Genomic DNA, 25,302 nt, shown 5'->3' on the forward strand with positions numbered 1-25,302 from the left:
ACCTGAGAAAGGGAGTTCTCTCAGACACTCCCCTTCATCGCAACCAACATGCATACCAGCAAGGCAAATCCTGTGAATCAGCACTGCACCAACTAGTCAGTAGGATTGAGGATAGCCTGTCCGCCAAGGAATTGGCATTGTGCACCTTCATAGACATTGAAGGAGCTTTTGACAATGCTAAATTCACTGCGATGGTAAGTGGAGCACAGCGACGTGGCCTCGAGCCAGCTCTGTACCGGTGGCTTAGGGCCATGCTGTGCTCCAGACGGATCAGGGCCGATCTCAATGAAGAATCGCTTGTGATCGCACCCACAAGGGGATGCCCTCAAGGAGGCATCCTGTCACCTCTACTGTGGAATCTAGAAGTAGATGGTCTACTTGAGGACCTTACTAACAATGGAATCTATGTCCAAGGATATGCAGACGACATAGTCCTTATGGTACAGGGAAAACATACAAATGTTGTTGTTGATATCATGAATACCAACCTTCAACATGTACACAACTGGTGTCATGGAGAGGGACTGAAAGTAAATCCCTCTAAGACAGTAGTTGTATCATTCACTAGGAAAAAGAACCTAGAGTCTCTTTCCAGGCTGAAACTCGCATCCACACAGCTTGAGTGGTCAAAGACAGTCAAATATTTAGGACTGACTCTAGACCATAAGCTTACGTGGAATGATCATCTTAACAATATCCTGCACAAAGCAAAGTGGGCGCTCATGACGTCCAGGAGACTTGCAGGAATCTCATGGGGCATAAAACCCCATATAGCACTATGGCTTTACAAAGCAGTTGTAAGGCCTCAAATCACTTATGGTTCATTAGTCTGGTGGACAAAGGTGAATCAGGTAACTGCTAAAGCCAAGCTCGAAAGCTTACAAAGGCTTGGCACAATCTTTGCAACCGGAGTATTTAGGAGCAGTCCCTCAGCGACCCTCGAGGTGGCTTTAGGACTTCTACCTCTTGATGTCTATATAAAAGCTGAAGCGCGTAAGTCAGCTTATCGGCTAATGGTTGCTGACTTGTGGAGGAATGGCACGTCTAAAACGGGCCACGGCACCATCACCGAAGCTGTAAACCCAAACGCTATTCTCGAAATGGTCTCAGACATAATGAGAACGGAGTTTGTATTCAATAAGCCATTCTCTGTTGACTTCTACTCCAGAGATGAGTGGAAATCGCAAGATAACATCCCAACAATAAGAAAGAGCTTTGTCTGGTACACGGATGGCTCGCTTATTAAGGGCAGAACTGGATATGGAGTGTTTAGTCAATCCCCTAGAACTGCCCTTTGCGGCAGTTTGGGACGGAACTGCTCCATATTTCAAGCCGAAATCTATGGTATCCTGGCCTGTGCCAACCTAGGCCTCACCAGAGGGTACCAAGGAAAGAACATCTGCATAATGTCAGACAGTCAGGCAGCTCTTAAAGCTCTTGACTCCAACAGCATTTCATCCAAGCTTGTGTGGGAGTGCTTCAACACTCTCTGCAAGCTTGGATCACGCAACTTTGTACGTCTTGGTTGGGTTACCGGGCCACACAGGCATAGGTGGCAACGAATGCGCCGACAGGCTTGCCAAAAGCGGAGCAAGCATGCCATACACCGGTCCAGAACCGAGTTGTGGTATAAGCAAGTCAGCTGCTTACCAAAGTAACAAATGGTCCAGGAAGACACACCGCTTGCGGTGGCAGAGTCACCAAGGACAAGCACTCGGCAAAAGACTGCTTGCTGATTCTAGCTCCGGCTTCACCAGATGGCTGATGGGGCTGGGCAGGGATCAGGTTAAGCAAGTGATTGCCTTGATCACTGGACACGGCCACTTCAGGAAACACCTAAAACACTCTAGGTTTACGAAATGAGGACTCGGAGTGTAGACTCTGCAATAAGTCTGAAGAGACTGCAAAACACATAATACTGGACTGTGAGAGACTGGGAGCAAGGAGAAGGGCTCTTTTCGGTGATAAACAACCAGGTGACGAACCAGATGCTAGTATCGGGGAAAAGCTTCTTAGCCTAATTAAGGGCACAAAGATAGGCTTACCCCTCTAACATCAAAGGAGCACACAATAAGCTCAGGTTGACGTGTGAGGATCTGTGAATCCAACCCAATACCCCAACGCAAAAAAAAAAAAAAATGAAAAATATGAATACATGTCTATTTCAATCACAGATTTAATATTGGGATTTAATTACCCTTAACTGACACTTGCTCAGTTTGTGATGAGTGGAAGTTCAAGGAGGAAGATCACATTCTTTAAGCCATACGCCTAAATCAAACAAAGGCAGAACAAGGCTATAGATATGCTTTGTCTAATAAATTTTCATTTATCTCAAAACTGTTTTTGTGGCTTAGCCCCTTCTCTGTCTCGGTCACTCTATTGGTAAAGATCTAAAATGTGACAACATTACATTGACAACCTATGCATGCATTGAGCTGTAGCCGATATGTCTAAAAGAATTAAAATAATTTTATTTGTGACAAAGCAATAACAAAAACGCCTTATTTTGTTTTGTTTAGCATGTATCTTTGCAATGGACATCTGGTCTGGGGTAAATCATATAGACAAGCTACAGAGCCAATCTTTTGCTGATGAAAAAAGCAACAAGAGCACTAGCCTGCTTACAATCAAGTAGTAAGGAGCAGCTCCTCGCATATTGGGGCTAAATTACAGAATTAACTACCAAAGGATCTTAAGGCTTGTGATATAATGAACCTTTAAAAAGTTAAAAACTTGCAACTGGCTAATCCATTTTATACAGTAGAAGAATAATTCAGGAGAAATGGCAATGATTGTTTGCATCAGCCAAAAACATATCTCTCATTATCTAAATATTTCAAAAAGTTGGTTACTAAAATTACAAATTTAATAACAGATTTCAGGTTTTGAGCACCAAAATACCTTGGATAACCATAAAATTGCATGTTACCTAAAAATACATTTATTTGTCATAACATTTTATAATTAAGTTTTTTTAAATTTATGCTTATACTGGAAAGAAAAAAAATACAGTAAATTAAATTTAGAGTCTAAGTTTACAAAATGTTTCATACAATTAACAATGTATCGCCAAAATGTAAAGTGAAATATTTATTCTTGTATCCAAACTGCAAATAGAACAAATCCAAAACAATTTATTCATCAAGTAAAAGAGACAATTTGATTATTTTTACCTAAGTTTTTGCATGACCTGAGCACTGCAAGATGACCAGAGAGTTTCTCTCTCCGTTGGTACCTCGAGATGGTGACATGATGTAACCCTCGCTCGGACACATGTTGGACGAGCTATCATGGTGCATACCAAGGCTGTAAGTAATAAAATATGAAAATTTATTCTTTGTTCATAGCGACTCGACATTCAATAAACATTTTATTACAGAACTGGTTATTTTAAAGTTGTTAATTTTATAAATTTAGTTTATACTGATTGTGGAATAAACCCCACAGTTAGATTATAAGAACTGTGTAAAATGGATGTCTTAAAATGACTTACTTGTGGCCCATCTCGTGAGCAAGAATGTAGACTGAGGTGAACCCTGCAGAAGGGTAAGGTTTGCCCAGGCTGTTGGTGGTACCTAGTTCTGCAATGACACAGGAGTACTTGTCCATGCAAACTCCTCCCACTGTGGCTAACCCTGTATAGAAACAATACTTATGTCATCCTCAAGTTGGTTGATAAAAAGCACATTGGAATACAGAGACTCCCTCCTAAATTTTTAATTTACAAGCAATACTGAGTTTTATTTTAGTTTTTAATTAGCACTTTGCTATAGTTATAAAATAGATGAGATACTAATTAACAATAGTGGAATTAAACATTATTACTAATAGAGAAATATTGGAAACAGTCAATTTAATGTTCTCTCTCTATATAATTTTTTTGTATGTCTAACACAACAGCACATATTCATCCAAGAATCCTAAAGCCTTAATCAGAAATATTTCAATTCCAACCTTTGAACTTTTTTACCTTTGATGAAATGTGCATGAACAACATCCACATTTTAGACTACTTAAGTACCTACTTATCAATTTTTGTTCTGGTATGTGTTTCAGAACTTATATAAAATGGTAACTTGTAGGTAGTAATCTTATTTCTCTTTTCAGTATTATACATCACAATGTGTATAGTCCATTTATGAACATCAAATTCTGTAAAAACTCACCCATTGTGACATCACTTCTCCGACCTCCTTCGATTGCGTAGAAATCAAGACTGAAACAAACACAGAGCAATGAAGTAAGAATTTTCTTATTTAATATTATCTTCAGTCTATTTCAGTTTACATTGATATACTCACCCAGAAACATACAGACCCATGTCCCAGTGTTCCGGATTCTGATCGCCTGGCGGATTGTGCTTGGCATTATAGGCACAGAAGGAGTCCAGCAATCCACTCCTCTCCCCACCGTAGTGAGGTAGGTCTTGGGGCTGGCTCTTGAATATCTCCAGACGCACCAGAGCTATGTCCACAGGTTGACCAACACTGGGATGGTGGTATAGAGCTTGCACCTGCATCACTCAGTAATAAGTTATGCTATTTTGATCTATAAACCGATGTATTCATAGATGATGGTTTCTAACAGGAAATATGCATATACATACTCAGTATCTAATTTTATAAAATATTTAAAGCATACAAAATAATAAGTGTTTCATTCTTGCATCGGAAAGAATATCGGTGAAATAGAAACGATTTTAATGAAAAAGAAATCTTTTAATGAGCATTCAAAAAGTTATAATGGTAAAATTATCATAGCTATTTTGTGTACTACACTAAAAACAGAACATTTCCATATCTTTTCTGCAAGATCTGGTAAGCATGTGGTATCAACAAATATAAGCTTACTTTGTGTCATACAAAATGAAGGTTCAGTTTAAGTCTAAAATTAACTAAGCTAAACAGAATAAGCTATGGAAGAATGTGGGTAACAAGGAGGTGTGCAGTATAATATTTTAATTGACAGAAAAACTCAGTATTGATTAAAACTTTTTGTTTATACAGTAAAATATCCAGCTTATTAACACAGCTGCAACAAAAAGGCACATTCAAGTCCCGTACTATTATTACTCAAAATAACAATGGCCGGTAGAACCATGAAAAACAACGTTGCGACTCAGGGGTATGCTCCCTGCACATCCAGAAGGCCTGGTATTTTCTTCGTAATTTTATACACACTTCGTAAGATATTATTAGAATTTATTAAAACTGCATCAGTTAACCCCCTGGCTTGGTTACCAGGAACTCGGTACTGCGTTAGACTTTGGGTTACAGATAGGACAGGTTCAAATCCTGCTTGAACAAAGCACTGTATGTTAGTACTGTCCAACTCCTTTTATTGCATACATACATTTTATATACATACATACATTTACATACACTTATTTCGTAAATTCATTAAACATGCTCATGGTCGATAATGACTAATAAAACTAACGGAATTTCTGCAATTACTTTTTGTTGCAATTCATTTACTCAATCGCCATTATAATTTATCACAATATCTTTTAAGGATTTATTACCATTACAAACTACTGTTTTATTTCATTTACAACGCACTTTTAAGAAACCAATAATTCTAAACCGCTGTATATTGTATGGACTTAACCTCAACGATTATAACATTATACTGACAAACATCTAGGAAATCATATATTCTAAATCCGTTTTCCATTGATTCTTTCAGCCATTACCTCTAGAAAACTAAATCTGTAAATACTATTGGCAAGATGACTTAAAAAACAGTAAAACACACGTAAATAATATTAAGCTTTAATATTAACATGTGTATTACTAATTATTAAAAGTTATTAAGTTGTTAATTCAGATAAAAGTTATTAAACATTCTCAAAAAGACCTATATTAACCATTTCAAAATACGTTTAGTTATTTGAAAATGTATTAAAATGCCCTACGAAATTGTATGTAATTTTGACATATTTCTGCGGTTGTATTTAACCTATTAGACACTAACAATAAATGCAATCAAACTACAAATGTTAGTTCCCACTGATTCGCTTCAGACAAGGGTTAGTTAATTATCTTTGACAAATTGAGAGCCTTTACAGAAAGAGAGCTATAACGTAGAACTAGAATTAAATCAGAAAAACAGAGGGTCTGAAAGATCGATGAAAATAAATGCTTTATAAAATTGATTGCCTGTTTTGGAGTACTACCATGCCAATAAAATTACTACATATAATTTAAAATGAGACTAAATTTATTTCGTAATAAAAACTCAATAGGTGTAGTGATCAAACAGATACTTGGAACTGTCAATATTAAGGTAAAAGTCATAACTTTTGGTTATATAAATATAAATGCGGTATATTTAAGAAAAGTCAATCTTATCAATGCTGTTCAGTTCCAATGGGATACAGTAAACACCCAGACTTGTACACATGTGGCATATTAAATGTTCAAGTGTGTCAGTCGCTACTAGTAATGTATAGCATCTGACACGAAGTCGGAACAAGTATGATGGAGGTCCTCAGCAACAGAGAACAGACACGGTCCATATGGTCTTCATAGTGCTTTGCGTAATACATTACAATGAACGACAGGAATCCACTGTAACCACACAGCAGGATGTTCATCATTGCTTGATTCATTGTCCTAAGGCACTAATTTTACAGAATTCATATATTGGGTTATGAACTCTGAACATTGAGAATAAGATGTTTTTTTTTTAATCTTATAAAGACATTATTGATGTTTTCTACCTAACCATCAGTTACTTTCGTAGGTTTTGTATGCGTTTGAGCACTTCTGGTTCGAGTGAATTATATTTTCGACGCCAATGTTGAGTTTACCTTGATGCCACAATCAAGAATATATATATATATACTTGTGGCTACTTCTGACAAAAGACAACTAAGATGGGATTTATAATAGACTTTAAATTTATGGTAAAACTTAGATATCAAATATATATTTTATATCTAATAGGCTACTTAATACTTGCTACAAATCTACATTTAACAGTATATTTTTATTACAACTTTAAATTTTCTTATTTTGATATTTTCTTGCGCTGTCCTCAACAGCAGTTGCATAAAGGTTGGAAAAGAAGTGTTGTTACTTTCAAGCTTACTCTATATATGCTTTCACAATATAAATGTAAACAAACAGAAAATAGTTTTTTAATTAATTAAACACATGGTTCTGCTGTCATAAAACAATGTTTACATAGAGCTGTTGATTACTTTAATAGGCTCTTTAAATCAATATTTCACAACTCCAGAGACCAAGATGGGATTTTCGCTATTTTAGAGACCAGTCGGGCGTAGCCTGTAGGGAGTTTCGAAATAAGAGTAGGCCTTTATTTATACCAGGAATCCTAAGAATGTCCATGCAAAACTTCAGCCCAATCGGTTGAATAGTTTTGAAAGCAAAACAAACAAACAACGGCGCTTGTTTGTCGCACATCTATAATACCAGTATTATTACGATGTTAGTTATATCTATACAAATATAATGTGATTAATGTGAACATCAATGTAATTTTTAGATATGCTACTACATACCCCATTAAGATATGCTAGCAGCATGTCCCTTAATTGTTTTTCGTCGTTCTGCAAGTAGGGAGAAAATATCTTGTAGCCTGCTTCGTCAAAAAAGAGCGCCACCTCCACGACGGGCTTCTTACCAGATCTTGTAGAACGGTCCTTGAAACAGAGCAAAATATATACAACGTAATAATTGCTTAGTTTTGTCACAACTTCAGAAACATTGTATTATACGTTATGAGGTTTATACTTAGCATAATTGGTAACATAATTTTTCAGGAATTAAAATGAAACTTTGTGTTTTATAACCTGCATTATTTAGGCACAAATCTTTAGTGCTCTTTTTCTAATGGAAACTACGTGAATAAAATAATAGAAAGGAATTTGCTATGATTAAAATAATATTAATTTAATTTAGATTAACATTCAAATATAAAAAAACGATCTGTTGAAAGTGTTTAATATTTAAATGTCATAAAGTAGGTACATTATTTTAATCATGGTGAGCTCAGTACACACACGTAGGGCGCACAGGCATCTTGCCCATGTAGGTTCATATCCATATTATGTTTGTACTTGGGAACTACCAATTATGATTTGCTTTAGTTAGTACATACTATTTCAATGTTATGTATAAATAATAAGTTTCACCAACAAATTTGATAAATATATTTATTTTCAGAAATAAAACAATAATTGGTTTAATTTAAGTTCAAACTATATGTAGATACGCCTTATATGTATATCTTGATACATCCACATAGATGTAGATAAAAAAGGCCTACCTTGTCCATACCTTCAAAAGGATTTAACTATGGAATTTGATTAAAAGTGTATACTTAAGATATTTATTATATACTTACAAGCATAAATCCTGATACATTTCCATTGTCCATTGAATCGTCCTCAGTTTCTTCCATTACAACATCCTCAGGTAAATCTATTTATTAAAAAATAAAATTTCATGTTGATTATCATTCTTAAATAATTATATAAAACTATTCCAAATTATGTGCAAAATAGATTTTAATTTTTTAGAACAATGACTATATAGACTTAAATACATACTTGTAAAAGTTAGCCTATGTTATCCAAAAGGTTTCCTCAAGTACAAAAGTTGTACTGTTTATATAGCTGTATAATATAGCTATATATATAGTTTATATAGCTGTTTATATATTTTCACTAAGAGGTGTATGTACTAACATCAATGTTGATGTACAAGTATCTAATGTGATAAATATTGTAATACCTTACAGTAAAAATATTTAGTAGCATACGAGAAGTAAATTTCTTAAAAATATGTGTCATTTACTTATTTTGTTTTTACTGGTCAATATTTACACTTAAGAAGTGTACAGGTGAATACTTTAGATAGCGGCTTGTTAGCTCTGCAATGTTAGAAGCATTCTCCTAGATCCAACAAACTATAAAAGTTCATGTGGTGAAGAAAAGAAGACTAGAATAAGAAGTTAAAGTACTTTATGAGGCTAACATATCCTTTTATCACAAGAATTCCTATTCCTTATTAGGGAAAAAATGCTTCCAATAATTATTTATAAGTGTGTGTGAGTGTGTATATGTGTGTGTAATTTTCAAATATTTTTGCATCCAAAACTCAAAACCCAAATCTCTCAGAGAAATTAATATATTTGTTTCCCAGCAAAATTCCTTGCAATACCATTCCTTGCATTTGAAGCATCTATAATCACTTACGCAGAGAGTCTATTTCCTATTCGAAGTTTATGGCTCAGATTGTGTTTCTCATTAGACAATTGGCTAAATGATGTATTAACTACTAGGTCACAAGATCGGGTTGGAAAGTTAAAATAGGTAAAGCTGATGGAAACTAATATAATCTATTTCCTTGACCCCCACAACGTATATAATCTGTTGAAGATTTTAAAACGAACAGTGTCGTTTTTGTTGTGTTTTTTTAAGAAGAGACCTGTACTCTCATTAGCCTTACTCTGCCTACTCCCACGGGCCCTTGGTCTCTCCCTTATATATATAATTGTTTTTTGCTTTTAGTCCGGAATTAGCAAAATCTAACGATTGGAATTCCTACGGGCTATCCGATTCCTTTTGGTTTTATACTATTGCAAGACTTTTCAGAATTTCAAGGAGCTCATTACGCCCAAGATTTGCCCAACATTCTTAACCAAAAGAAGAACTTCTTTTAATAAAATCACTCAAAAACCTGACAGAAACTTGTATATTACAGTCAGGTTTTTATACTGCGCCAATAGTACTCACACAGTTCATCAGAGAAGTGCATGTTGATGAGAGGTGTTCGCTTGACCAGATAAGGTATTAGAGGACTCTCAGGACGATGATTAAGAAGTGAGTGTAATCTAGGTGTGAGTGGGCGCACTTCTAGAGTATCATCCTCCAGGAATATCCATCCATTCTAAAATGTAAAGGTATTACTTCATTACTTTATAAAATATATAATATTTTAATCTATTGTAAATTTGGTAAGATCATAATGAGATTTGTTGTAATGGTAAACAAAATTATTTTTCTAGTTCAATATCTAGAATTAATCAATATGTAAGCCAAGTAAGGCTTCATTTATAGTTTTCATATGAAACTGAGCTACAAGAATAACTTCATATCTGTATGAAAAGAGACAAAGCCTTCACTCACTTATTCATCAATAATTCTCCAACTTGTCATATCAGAAAGTTAAAATTTGGCTCACTTATGCCTCATGCTTACCTAAAATTGATAAACTAAAGTATTTTCATAAAGATGAAACATCCATAGGGTTGAAATGGGGTTGAAACCTCTAGAAGAACTATATTTTTGGGCTCTAACTTCCCGATGGCCTATAACTTTTAGATTATACTCACATATGCCCCTATCATCTCTATTAAAATGAAAAGATTTTCATGAATATCAACTACTCGTAGAGGTTTAAATGGGATTGTAACCTCTAGAAGAACTACATTTTAGGGTTTTAACTTCCTAATGGCCTTAAAAATGGAATTTGAAATACACGTCACCTACTCAAACGCAAAGTAACGATTTTTGAAGATCAGCCTACCTATAGGGTTTGAATAGGATTGCATCCTCTAGAAGAACTACTTTTGTTTTTCAACTTCCCGTTTCACTAGAAAGGTGAAATTTTATACAAATGAATGTGTATTTCAACAGACTACGGGCACCGAAAATATCTTAGACTGGAAATAAAGTATATGGCCGGAAGTAGTCCCTTTTTGACCGTAGTAGACGTTCCATTCAACTGTTAAGTATATAATAAGGTCCAAAAGAAATTAAAAAAGAGTAGCATGGCGGCCTCCTTTTCTTAAGTATTTGAAGACAACGATGTTTATCAGAGTTATAATGTCTATTATAATTTGTCTTCAAAATATCTTGATTGCAGTAAAGACAATTTTATTACGCTTCATTTGTATACCACGCATTTGCCTATTTATAATAATAATTATGATTTAAATATGTTTTTAATACAATTGATTTGCAATATGAAATAACTATAAGCTTTTTGAAAGAATTTAGTTGAATTTGAACGAGTTTTTGAAATTGGCTTTTTGAATTTCATGTAATTGTTTAAGAAAACATTTCTTTAAGAAAAAATGAAGAAGATATTTACTGTTTATTTTAATAGACTTATTTTATATATTTTAACAATACATTTTGGAATAGTTTTGAAGCTTTTTTTGTTTGATATTTTTAACAAAACGAACATAACTCAAACCAGCAATAATATAACAAAACAATAATTAATTGTAACAAATAAATAGCACAAACAACACATTTCCAATCAGCTATGTTTAGAATATTTGTAAATTGTAACATAAAAATAAAATTTTATTTAAAAGAAGGATAAGAGAATTATCTTACGTTTCATCATCTCGTTGCCTTGTTTAGGAATTAATTAATGAAGATTTCAATATTTCTTAAATTACTATGATTAGTATTGATACTGGTTTGGCTCTAAATGGTAAATTCCTTTTATGTTGAAGGAACTGTATAGTTAATTTGATTGCATTAAATCGCATGTGCAGATAATGAGCTCTCATAATTTTTATGAACAACGTCAAACCGACGATTGGGCATTCTTACTTTTAATGGAGTAATTGTATTGCCAACATAGTCAGTCTTTGGGACAGAATTAACAGGTTACCGTAGTTGATAAATTACGTTTTATGGTGCAATCAATGTTGCCTTTAATTGGATATTCTTTTTCAGTTTTATTACTTAAAAAAATTAGGAAATTGTTTGACATCTTAAAAATATCTCACCTTGGCTTGTTACAGGGAACGCAAAGGTTACATTTGGTGGTATTACTCCTTGAATTGCCTTCATAGTTTAATTTAGGCTTAGAAAGAAGTTTTGTAAGCTGGAAGGATTTAAAAAATTACTTTAGGGGGCTTATAAAATAAAATTATAGTCTCAGCAGAAGTTTCCAACACTAAGGTAAATAAGAAACTAATATATAACTAACACTAATACATAATAAACCAGAAACATTTTTACTAAATTTATGAGCTTGAATAATTTGTAAATTTAAGGACCAATAAAGAAACAGGAACTATTCATCACTTATATTGTAGTGTTATCAGATAAGGAACACAATAATTTAAATGTTATATATTTTTAATATGTGTTACAAATAACTCTTACGAAATAACATTCGAATAGGGTAACTGCTCAACTCTCTTTTACTATAAAAATAAAACTCTCCATGTAATATGCCATTTAAATTTCAACTATGGCGTTTTTTAACTGCGCAAAACCGCGGCAATGCTCATACCAATCCATGCGGGTTGCAGGAGCTGAAGGCAGCAGCAATGTTGTCAGCACTGGAGATGTAGTGACAGTTGGTAACAGGTGTACCAAGTTGCATGGAACTCCCCTCATCAGTCACAATCACTTGAAGTCGAGATACCAATAGCTCATTAGGCTTCAAATCTAGGCTTATTGGCCTGTAAAAACACATTGACTATAATACTCGTAAGGCTTTAATATGTATCAGTGTTTGTTTTACATCAGCTGATCACTGAAGTTGGCTGTCCGCAGAGAGGTCGGACAATATCACTAAAGATTTGAATATTGCATTGACCATTGTGTGTGGCCTGGGAAAACTAGACGAGAGTTTGTATAAATCTAAGTACGTGTAAAATATTATTGTAACAAAATGCAATATGACTGAATAATTACAAAACTACCTCTCACTGTTGGATTATCAGCAATATTCTGTTTTCTGGGAATACATAATACTTTAATAACACACTTTTTAAAATTTATTTTCAAATCTGTATTTTTTACTCAGACTAATTATAAACTGAATTTCAAAATATTATGCTCGAAGTTTGTTAGTTAATAAACTAAAAATGCAGGGTTTTTGAATTGGCGTGACACCTCTCCAACGCTTTTGGACCCATTTCTTTCCACCCTGTGTTATACCAAAGACCGGTTGTTAGAATTACATAGTTTCTGTTATTGATCTATTATTGACTGTTTCCAGAATAACATTAATTATATGAGTACAATTATAGTCAGTAATGTAATATTTTTGACTTTAAAGTCTTTACAAGATAATCACACAATCAGAGATGATTTCTTTATAAACCTTGCCTTTAAATTAGCTTTATTCTTGTTATTATCAAATAATAGGCACAAGGTGTTAACAAGCCAGAAGTTTTATTGTATATTGGTCAGCAACGAATACAAAACTAAGAGACACGGTTTCTTGCAAAATTTATATATGCACATTGATGTTTTTAGATAGCAAGTAACACTGGTTATTGCCAGTCAAATAATTTGATAGTATTACTCACTTGCCGAACACTGTGAAGTTGAAGTGCTGTAAGCGGGGGTTGTTCGATGGCAAGGGGACTATCTCATAGTCTGGTACTTCCTCTTCCGGTCGGCACCCGAACAGGTGGTCCAGCTCTTCCTCTGTCATCCGTTTATGGATATCCTTAAAAAACATTGGTATTTTCAACTTGTCAAAAGATCAGCCTATACCGCAAAAGATGCAGAAACAGTATCATACGTATTTGAAACCCTAAGGTTATATAAATAACTATTTCCCGACGCCAGTTCGGTGGTGAGAATGCGTACTATTTCGAAATTCAAGATGGTGGATCTGAATGCTAGAAAACACCAAAATGCAATATGGAGACTTAAGTTGAACGAGATATCACAGTAACACAAAACAGTGAATGGAACCAGTACTTTAGGGACCTATAATACAAGCAGCACCAGTCTGTAACTGGAGTGGAGATGGTCTACCCTGGGGACAACTGGTATAAGGCCAAAAAAGTAGGTCTACACTGGGGGTACTAGACTAATTCCTCTGGACATATCCTTGGAATGACTCCAGATCGTATGTACAGAAGTGCTTTGCCCACGAGATTCCCAAATAAGGAGCAAGTATTTTTCAGGTAAGTGGCAATCGTATTTAAAGATCTCTAAAAGACTTAAAAAGAAAATACTTGAAAGAATTTAATTTCTGAGGTTTTCCGATCAATTACCAACGCGTCAAAAGCATATTGGGATCAAAGGGTAGGTTCAAAAATGGACCCATGTACAACTGAGCCAAGAACGTAGCCAGGAACAAATTTTGGGGAGGGGAGGTCCAAACAACTGATATATTCCCGTTATGGACAGAGAGTAAAGCCCCATTTTGTTCCTTAAAAAGTTTTTGACCCGTTTCTTTGTTGAGCTAGGCTACGTCCTTGAATGGAGCATAAAGAAGGAAGGAGATAGCAAAACGAATTTTTTCTGGGAAACCTTCCCTACGAGTGACTTGAAACGATGCAAATGGGTAACTTGAGCGCACACATCCCAGAATAGGAGCAGATGAATCCCATGGAATTGCAAAAATCGTAAATTAAGTCAAATTGGGATGGACGATTGTCGCACGGTCCAAGATTTCGGACTTTCGATCTCAATTAGAGATAGCGCATTTTCAATTCAAGCTAGTGGCCAATTCAAGAAGACGGGCAAAAAGGCCTTAAACCAAAATCGGCCCTCCTAAATAAAATCGCCGGTTTTGAGATAGTTTGTTTATTCATCGGTATTTTACAAAGGATGCATTTTCTGACTTAAACAATGAAATATAAATTTGCCAATACCCCTAAGTGAATACAACAACATTTAATTCAAACGAATGTACAAAAAAGGTAGTAAATTTAGCATCTATTTTTTCAGTTCCTACTATTAGCTTGCAAACTCTCTCTGTATGTATATCGTCATAAAGCAACAACATTGCTTAAATTGAACAACTTTTCATTACTTTATCAAGCTTAAATTTTGCGTATATCTTAGATCCCGTGACACTTTACTTAACTCTTAAGTACTTGCATGGATATTTGTGGCACCATTAGTGTGTCTACCAATCCCCCATTTTAGTACATTTTTAATAAAATAACCAAAATACTTTGCTAAATATTAATATGGTTTAATTATAATGTAGGTTGTATTAAATTATTACATCACTGTTTAAAGTATTTCACAGATTTTTATATTTTTTATCTATATTCTTTCCAATTCTAGCCAAAGCCTGTATAAAAAGGTACAATTTTTAATAAATTGGTCCCTAAAATAAATATGAAGCCATATTAAATATTTAGTGTTCTAAAAATGTAAATTAACATTTAATACATTGTTGTTTACTGTAGCACATTTCTTATTTTGCATAAAAGTTGCCTATCTTTTGGAAACTTTAGATATGTCTTCGTTGTTTAAAAAAACATAACACACATTTGCTTTTAATATACATTTGTTTAATTTACTGCTTTTAATTAAGGGCAAAATATAAAACGTATGCAGAATTACCGGGGAATATTTATTAATTAATTACTTATGCAGTAAATGTAAGACTGAATTAGTCCTCATTCTGATTCAGCATCGGGTTTCAAGCACTCTCCAAAACAGTTTTCATGTGCTTTCAGGCCCGTGCTGGCCCGGGGGGACAGGGGGACGTGTCAGCAACTTAATAGAGTCAGCAACTGAAAGACTGAAAGACCTGCGAAATAGCTTTTATGAAACTCTAGAAGCAGCACACACATTCGTTAGGAAATTCAGTGAGAAGATCGAGGCGTCCTCAGAATTTGAGGATCTGAAAGATTTGATGATGGAAACTACATTCAAAAAGTCAAGGTCAAGGAAAGTAAAAAAATGGCCGGTGAAAAATGTAATGATGAAAGTGTTGCCTCTTCTCCTGAAGATACTTCTTTCAGGATAACTGTCTATAACTGTGTTGTAGACACTATAATACAAACGATGGAAACTCGTTTGAGTAAAAATGAGTTAAAATGTTGTTTAAAATGTAACATGTAAGCCTTGCCGAATTGCTGACTGAGCGGGTCTACACATTTGCGCAGTGGCAGTGGGCGATTCTATAACGCAGTCGTGTTGGGGGAGGGTAGGAAAGAGGAGATGCTTGAAAACATAAACAACTTAATTAGTTCGAAGTGTTTGCAACTAACTACCATTTATTTCTTTTTCCTTTTTCGAGGTATATACGTTCAAATTTATTGATTTCATTCTTATTTTTTAAATTGATAATGCACAAAAATAAGCAATGTTCGTTCATTACAATTTGTAAGTGTCAAATAAGGTAAAAAACGCAGATTTAAGTGGTTTATTAAATTTTTTATATCTTTGATTTGTGTGCATTATTTGTAATATTTTTACAATGAACAGGTCTTTGCTAAGGTGTAAATTTTCTTCGTTACTGCTTGAAGAAAAAATGTGCTTGATGTAGCTTAAAAACACGTTTTTTAGGTGTTTATTTTTTTCAAAAATTCTCGGGAGGGACCCCCGGACCTCCCGCCAACCTGGGGGGTTTTCCATACCCCCCAGACCACCCGGTGTCCCAGTTGGTTGGCGCCCTCACCACCCCTGTCCCCCGCCCTTTCGACGTACCCAGCACGGGCCTGTGTGCTTTATCCTTGTTGGTTTACTACATTTCACACAAAATCACTTGGTTTCCTTGGGCAAACTAAGCATTTAACTTCCTTTTTTCACATTTGCTCTGTTGATGTTCCTTCCTCCAAAGGAACTTATGCAATCTTCTTTGCAGACGACCGGATATGTTTCGGAATATGAGAAAAGGCAAGCAACCTGCCTATGGTTTACTATTGCAAATTCAATTTCCTTCCTCGTTGCTATCTGTAGTAGAATTAGTGTCGTGGTCAGAAGCACTGATATGGTCCTCAACTCTATGATTCATACACTCAATAAGAAATTTGTTAACTTTATTCCATAATATTTTCTATTCTGAATCCATTATCAAAACTGTAAACTGTAAAGAAAATAACAATATTAAAACTGTCACTTTATAATGATAATTAATTACATGGAGGAGTTCTAGCATCAACAAAATATATACACTGGCACGGGGTTATAACGATACCCCAGGGCATTTCGAACCCTCTTTTCACTGCTGCAGAGTGACATGAACTGACGAAATCCACTTTAACAGATAACGAATGAGTTAAGTTAAAACAACTGAGAAGCGCATTGGAGTTAACTCTTTCCGGTTGTTACCTCAATATTTACCAAGGTGGAGGTCTGTAAAAACCCGCCTGTACTTAATGTTTGAAGAAAACATTTAGAACGATTACTCAGTTATATATTATAACTAGCTGTTTCCCGCGGCTTCGCACGCGTCTCTTAAGCTTTGCCCGTATATTTCTTTGCCTTCAAATAGTGTTTGGATATTTTAATATACGTAACTACTGTGTTGTAATTGCAGTTTATAATGTGCAGGCGCTTTGATAACTTTTATATCTTGCAGTACAGCCTGGTGGTTAGTTACATCAATGGGCATTGCGTATAAACCTTCTACATAGAAAAATACAAATTTTCATAGTGATCGGTCCAATAGTTTCTGAGTCTATAAAGGACAAACACACAAACATTCATTTTTATATATTATGATTGCAGAAACAGTTTAAACAAAATTTGTCGTTTCTCTTAAGCTTACTCTATGCTTTAAAACTATAAGTGTAAAGAAATTTATATATAAATATATTTTTTGTCGCATTATATATGTTTACAAAGAACAGCTGATTAAAAATTTGAAAAGACTCTTTCACTTAATAACATATGTTTGCTGCAATGCATTTCTTACGGGTATTTCTGTAACCAGTGGGGCGGAATCCTGAATCGGGAAAGGGATAAAAAGTATCCTATAACCTTCTACAGATCAAGACGAACAAATTAAAAAAAAGAATTAGGCGAATCCGTCCAGCCGTTTGTGAGTGATGCTGTTACACACGAACAGTTTCATTTATATATATATATAGATTATATTACAATTATATCAGCTGTCTACTGTTATATATTAATGTTTAATGAGTTCTTATGTGTATGTGTGTTAATTTACTTTCCTATCCAATATTAGTTATACAAAAATAGGAATTGATACAAAATTCCGTTGCTTGTTAAATATAAAATAATATCCTGTAAAAATTATGTTCACATTTTGATTAAGGGGGTACACTTTTTCCTTTAAATGGTACCACTCTTAGCAATTTGTTATTAGGATTTTTAAATCAGGACACATTAGAAAGACACCTTTATAACAGTAAATACGGTGGAGATTTTAAAGTACACAGAGCTGAAGAAGTATAATTTCCAGGTTGGCTTAGAAATGATCAAGAAGAACTTGTTCACTGACATAAAGTATAGTGACATTCTGTAGTGTGCCAATAGAAATGTGTTGTTTATATGACTCATCTCTTCTGGTTCCGGCACATTGACATGCCACTCGCCCGTTTATCCGGGTGTGAGTTCATATCCGGACCGAGAATATTCTGGACCTTGAAAAAGTTGACTTGAAATTAGTCGATGGGATTTTCGAATTCATTTTGTAATTCAAATACCTATTAGAAAACTTTGAAAGGCATTCGAATAAATATTCTTAAAATTCATTCTTAATCATAGGCGTACTCAAAGATGTTCTCAATCAATCTCAAAGATATTATTCGTACTTCCCAGTCAACCTGGGGTACTGGAGCAATCCCCCCTACCCACCACACACACATCCGTTATATGTTAAATGTTAATAATATTAAAATTGGTATATTTTACCGCAGTCTGAGAGCATTATTATTATTATTATTATTTTATGCTCAACAATAACTGCTATAATATAAGCGAAAACTTTCTTCTTTTCGATACCGCCCAATAACACAAAAGAATTTCAAGAAAATGGCTCGGAAAAAATTGCTATATCTTAACTAAAAGACACATCCACGACCTTTTACCTAGAGTTTGAAAATTTTAATATGGGATTCCAGGATACATACATATATTTTACGCGAAAATATGGGCGTGTATTTGTATTACTTAAATAATGTGTACTTTACATTTAAATGTCTTTTAATTTCAAACCAAGTCAACCATGATAAAAAATATTTTGATACAAATTGACATACATAGGATATAATATTTACTGCGTATACAACTACATAAATTTTGAGACATGAAATTAATAATTGTGTTTTTTGCCGCAGCTGAGTAGTTGACGTCAACTAAATACGTGCTTTGCACGTAGACGCAGCAGACGCTCGTCGATGAACAAATGTAGACAAATACAAAATATGAATTTCAAATTCATATTATTACAAAATATTATTTACAAAACACGATATTTCGTTACTTTGGTTGTGTAATTTTTGATTTTCATAGACAAATATTGTGACAGAAACACATTATAGTTATCTGTTAATAATCATGGTAATAATTAATGAACGTACACTAATATAAATCGACGAAAAATAAATCTATTTTGTTTTGGCGATTTTAATGTCATGATAATAGTGATAAAAAAGGCTCTATGGCCATATTAGTGATTCTTTTGGTTACAATTTTAGACGAACTATTACAGGCATCAACATGAGATCTGACAGAGAAGGCACGATACAGAGAACATTTTTGTTAATATATTTTCACATAGCAAATTAGTCTTTTATTTAGCAATTTCTTAGAAGCAAGTACACTGAAAATAAAAAATAAAACTGATAATATTTTAGTATAAAAAGTATCGAGAAACATTGCAACATAGAAATTTGAATAATGTATTCAATGAAAGAGATGTTGAAAAATAAATCACTTATTTTTTATGACCAAAATTATTTAATCATAAAATTAGAAATTAACCGAGGAGAAATTCAAGATTCTTATATTTTACATATTAATGGCCCATCACAATTAATAGTTAATACAAATTAAAAATATTTGAACACAAAACTTATTACTAGAGTAAATTTTGACCACGCCAGGGCAACCCTTAATTATTCGTGTTGACAACCCTTTGCGGGCATTCTAGAGAACTATCACAAATTCGATATTGTTATTATTATTATTTATTTATACTTTATTCCTGAAATTGGTGTAAACAAAACATGGTCTAGTGTGCAATAAAACATTAAAATATTACAAACTTCAAATCAGATATTATTTAAATTACCACGATATTTATTTACTTTGATTGTGGACTTACATTTTTTTTAAACATTTGATTAAAATATGTTATAAAATAAATTAAATAGGATATTCCATAACCTCAGATATATTAGAAGTACACCGCCAAAAACTTGAAAGTTCATTATTTTATCTTTCTGTGTGTAGTATTTTATACTACATTACACCTTTTGATAAATATCTGATTTTGTATACGTCTTACACAATTTGGGTTGAAACAATACCGGTGAAGTGTAATAATAAATGCAAGTAAAATTTAATCACTTTTAAGAATTTTGATTTTACTAAAAGTAGCCTACTACCAGAATCGGTATTCAATTAATAACAAAAGTCACTAATACGTGACTAGAAAAAGTTAAACTAACTAAACAACGAAAGCGATGAGAACTACGTTAAGACTAATTATAGATTAGCCGTTCAAAGAGGTGACTGGTACTTGCTCTCTCTCTCTCTCTCGCCCGAAGCGCGGGATGTGAGGTCTGTATTATATTTGTCAAACCCCACGGGTCGGAGACGGACTCGTCATTCCGAACAATTACGAAGCTTATTTTACTACATGTCAGCTGTCATACAAAAATATCAATACAAATTAAAAATGCTGAACTATAATACATTGTTTGACTACGAGTACACTTTCTATTATATTACTTAAACCATTAGTAAAAGAAGAAGAAATCCATTCCAAAATTACGAATTGCAAATCATATTTTTCTACATAATTCTTTTATAATTTATTAGTTGTTGGCCTTTACAATAAAATTAGTTTGAAATTTTATTCTATTTTATCATATGTTTTTTCTATATTATACAAATATTTTTTTCTGTAAACAATATCTAACTGATGATGCCTTAACCGGCGAAAGCGCTTGGGAAATAAATTAAATATGGAATAATAAAAAATGTCTTTTGTATTAATACGAGTATACTTTCAGTTTAACACAAGTAAAAACTTACCTTGAATATTTGTATCAATAGTGGTGGGAGGGTTACAATCTCCCTCCCCCCCCCCCGGGTACGCCTATGTTCACATACATTATTTGGCCCGATGCATTCCCAAGTCCTGACCAAACTATTAACTATGAATTCGAGCTATTAAAAATCTGTTATTTTTTATTTACAGCTATTTTACAGAAAATAAGCAAAACAATAAGTCTTAAATGTATTGTTTCAAAACTATGAATAAATTAATGAACAATATTAAAAAAAACATGAAAAATTAGTTGTTGAATAAAATAATCTCTATTTGTATGTTAGATTAAATTGTATATAATATTAGTGTTAGTGTTATAAATTAAATGGTTCAATTAAACTAGTATATTTTTCCTTATTTTCAACAATTCAAAGCACTCGTCAAGAAATAATGTATAAGTACAAAATGGAGACGCTAAAATTAACACAACTATAGTATAAAAATTAAAAAAAAGAATATTTATAATACAATGTGTCTTGAAAATTCATTCCCTCGAGTTTCATGTAGCTCAACTAAAATGGATAGCAAGACACCCATTCAGAGAAAAACAAATACATTTAAGTAATGTATTAAAGGGGTTATTTTTAAAAACAAATAGCCTATATTTACATTTCTCAACATGTATGTATTAATACCACCCCCACATGACGAAGAGGATAGATTCCAATCCTCGAACGTTGTAACATATAGCGATGGTAAATGTCCGAAATCCTGTTACCATTTCAAACCTTCCATACTCAATAACAAACTTTAATCAATCTACCTCTTGTCCCTCAGTATCAATTGTCCGCTCCATGTTTGTCAATAGATTTTTAGGAAATGTTTTTGATAGTTAGTACTATTATTTGTTACATATATAGTCGAATCAAAATCGAATTTGTAGCAATATGTGTCTTTATCTCTCATATTGCTCCATGTTCTCAATTTTTAATATTTTTCCTTGATTCCTTAAAAAAAAGTTATTGTCCGTCCTTCATTCTTTCCCGTTATTAAATCTGGAGTATAATTATATTATTCCTCACATTGTCCAGTGTGGTTTGTCAGTTTATTTTAGAATCGTGCTTACTCGAAAAAAAAACACATTTGTGACATTAGCTCATAATCTTTTGTCTCGTGTTTCACTCTGTACAGTTTTGAATCATACATGGATCCAGAAGCATTTAAAATTCTTACAGTAAAAAAGCTGTATTTACAAGTTTACGATTAGCCACATAAACTGCAATTTGTTGTAAAATCCTGTGTCTCCCTGTGATATAATACACCAAAGTGTCCAGTTATTTTAAGTTATTTGTGCCCATTTGCTCCCGTTAGATTCTGTGAAGCCTATACAATAGTTTTGAGTTGACTGTCTAAATAGCTGTACAAGAACATTATTTGATATTTAAAGAAATGTTTATATTATTTATTACACGGGCTGCTTAATCGAATAGAAATCAAATATGTGACAATGCGTGGTATTAGCTATATTTAATTATTTATAGCTATATTTGTTTCGTACTAATATGTCTGGTATTATCTAAGTATTTTATATTTCATGCAATATTGAAGTATTATAAAAGATAGTTGTGGATATCTAAATTAGGTCTTTTTTGTATTTGGGTGATTATTGGAGTTATTGTGTTTTGTGTTATTTTGATTATTAGCATGTAAAAGATTGATTGGCCTGAATGCTGTAATGATTCATCATAATTAATGACCATAAACGGTAGAAAATCCATGAAACAAGAAAACAGGGTAAACTGTTGGTATTCTTAGAGGGAATTCCCAGTATAAAGAAGTAATCGATAAAGGTTTAATTATGTACGCGTATTTGGTAGAAAACATATTGCATTTTTATTTGATATGATGAAGATAATGTATCAGCTCTTTTAAGATCCCTGATCGAATTACTTATCTCGTACGTAAAACTCGATTTAAGAAATCAAACAGTACAAGACTAACCTTATTGGTTGTAATGTAATTAAATTTAATGCAAATTCCATTGTACTGTGCGTAGATAATTAATTGTCTAATAGAGCTCACTTTTGTCCGATGTTTGTAAACAACTGACCTACGTATGTAACGGAAAATATATCCCTCTCCCAGCTGATTTGCTACAACAAACAATGTACAGGAACCAACGAATTATACAATATTCGTTGACAGGAACATCAATTTGAGTATTTATATTGATTGTTGTTGGTATCATATTTTGTTCTTTTTAGATCTTTTAAATGGTATTCCAACCATTTTGTGTTGTTTTTATGTAGTAAAATGTATGTCGTGCCGATTGATCCGGGAAGTAGACTTTGGTATATTTTGTAATTACATGATAAACTCACGCTCATAATCGTCCCAATGGGAAGAATACAACGAAATTGTATAACATTGTCTCCTAACTAGTCTGCTGTACGGCCTTATATATCGATAAACTATTAGCCTACGCTTGCCTGGTCTACTATTGAATAAGTAAACATTTTTGCCCAATCCCACAGTCGAATTATCCGATTCCACCAGTCATGTAATAATCTACATTACGCCACTAAGCGGTAATAAGCAGATTGTAGTTAGGTAATACTTAGATAAGCTGGTCGAATTCAATAGCCTGAGTAAAACATCTTGTACTATAGTCCAGAAGCTGAGATACAACTTATATTGTGTAAGAAAACGATATTCGTGAAATCAATAGAGGAATTTTTTTATAAGAAATCAATCGTCAGCCGCGAATTTTGGTCCAGGTCGAAATCAAGAGTAGGGGAGGATATACCTTTCCTTGATATATGACGACGATATGAGCTGATGAAAAAGATTTTTAACAGATGTTTCTGCGCTGGATACACTTAAAATCAGATACGTAAATACTAGTTTTATCAGACCAAGAGACTTAAATCGTTGATTTTATACGAGTAATAGTTACCATAATATATTATTAGTACAATCGTAGTTTACTCGTAAAGTTACTACTCTCTACACTTGGTCTTTTTAGAGTTAACTTACTCTGTCTAACTTTAATTTTCAAATCTGGTGGTTGTTTTAAGCTATGAAAAATAAATAAAGGTTTTGGTTTTATATTTTCATTCTGGTACCTCTTAATTCGACCGCCACGAATCTTCGCTTAGGGGAAATAATCTATTCACAAAAGACTAGGTTGTGTGCTCATCCAATGTAAATTAGTTATCGAGTCCTGAACTATTGAAAATATAACGTTAGCCATTACTTATGGCCTTGTGGATTCGTGTTAGATAGAAGAAATACGGCTTTGATTGACAAAAAAGTCTTTATGTTGTTAAATATCCTGAACATCGGGTGACTCGAAATACTGTACCAACTTATTTCAAACCTACAGCACTCCGGTGATTGGCCATGTAACGCTTGGATTCGCTTCTCTGCTCAGCTTCTACCCTCGTGTTGTTATAGATGAATTACATAACTTGTTTGTAATTCAACATCTGTGTTGTGTACTTTTGTAATATTACAATCCGTATAGTAAAACATCGTAAATGTATAATTACTAATACTAGTTAAAGAGTTACGTATATTGATTAATTAACCGTAATTAATATTAGATGTAGGCTAGGGTACCGACTTTCTAACCGGTTTTTCATGTGTTTTACACAAATAGAACTAACTTATAAAGTCACAAGTTATTTTACCTGGAAGTGGCCACAGCACCCCATGACCAACATCAAGAGTAGACTCCAGCACACCCACTGGACACCAGCCCTCATCCTTGCTGCACTGTCATTATGGATGATAGTGCCCCCATATATACCCTGTAGGCCTACTGCAGTCACCTGCCCTAACCGATGTTGCTGTAGACACACTTGAAACTCGTGTTCATTGTATTGTACTGTATAGTCAGTCAGTATAAAACAACTTACTTCAACACAAAGGGTTTATAAGTATAACTGCAACTCCTACAAGGATTCTTGTCGAAAGAGTACAATGTATGTCTTTTCTATTTCCTTCCTCCAAAGTTCCTAATTATAGAATAAAACGTAAACAATTATAATATTTCAAGACACCACAATTCAATTTATTGCAGCATCAAAAAATGAGGAAACTGTGTTAACCCAAATGTGTCACATTTAATTAAATACAAAAACGCCGTTTGAAAGTAATTTTCAATATTGCTTTTTATTATTCAAACAGCTTTAAATCGTAAAATATTTAACACAGCAACATTCAATTCGGATAAAATGAAAATACGTGTATATTGTAGACACAGCCTATACACAGAGGACACCATCACGATATGACGTAGTAACGCGATTAATATACAACGCGATTAAAATGTAGGAGATTTTAATGAATAATTATTCATAATATAGTATGAAATTATTAACTATTAAAAAAATAACCGCTATTC

General features: G+C 33.5%; 1 protein-coding gene across 1 annotated transcript in view; it reads right to left on the bottom strand.

The window, feature by feature from the left end:
* Positions 1 to 24,662, bottom strand: part of LOC124355889 (A disintegrin and metalloproteinase with thrombospondin motifs adt-1-like) — a 35,539-nt gene extending 10,877 nt beyond the window's left edge. The window contains 11 exon segments of the mRNA XM_046807043.1: positions 3,177 to 3,223; positions 3,225 to 3,309; positions 3,497 to 3,638; positions 4,170 to 4,219; positions 4,305 to 4,516; positions 7,532 to 7,672; positions 8,377 to 8,453; positions 9,770 to 9,923; positions 12,294 to 12,465; positions 13,321 to 13,463; positions 24,587 to 24,662. Of these exon segments, the coding sequence (XP_046662999.1) occupies positions 3,177 to 3,223; positions 3,225 to 3,309; positions 3,497 to 3,638; positions 4,170 to 4,219; positions 4,305 to 4,516; positions 7,532 to 7,672; positions 8,377 to 8,453; positions 9,770 to 9,923; positions 12,294 to 12,465; positions 13,321 to 13,463; positions 24,587 to 24,661 (1,298 nt within the window). The 5' untranslated portion in view covers position 24,662.
* Between the last annotated feature and the right edge of the window lie 640 nt (positions 24,663 to 25,302).

This window comes from Homalodisca vitripennis, chromosome 2 (genome assembly GCF_021130785.1).
Source record: "Homalodisca vitripennis isolate AUS2020 chromosome 2, UT_GWSS_2.1, whole genome shotgun sequence".
In the NCBI taxonomy this organism is placed as follows: Eukaryota; Metazoa; Arthropoda; class Insecta; order Hemiptera; family Cicadellidae; genus Homalodisca; species Homalodisca vitripennis.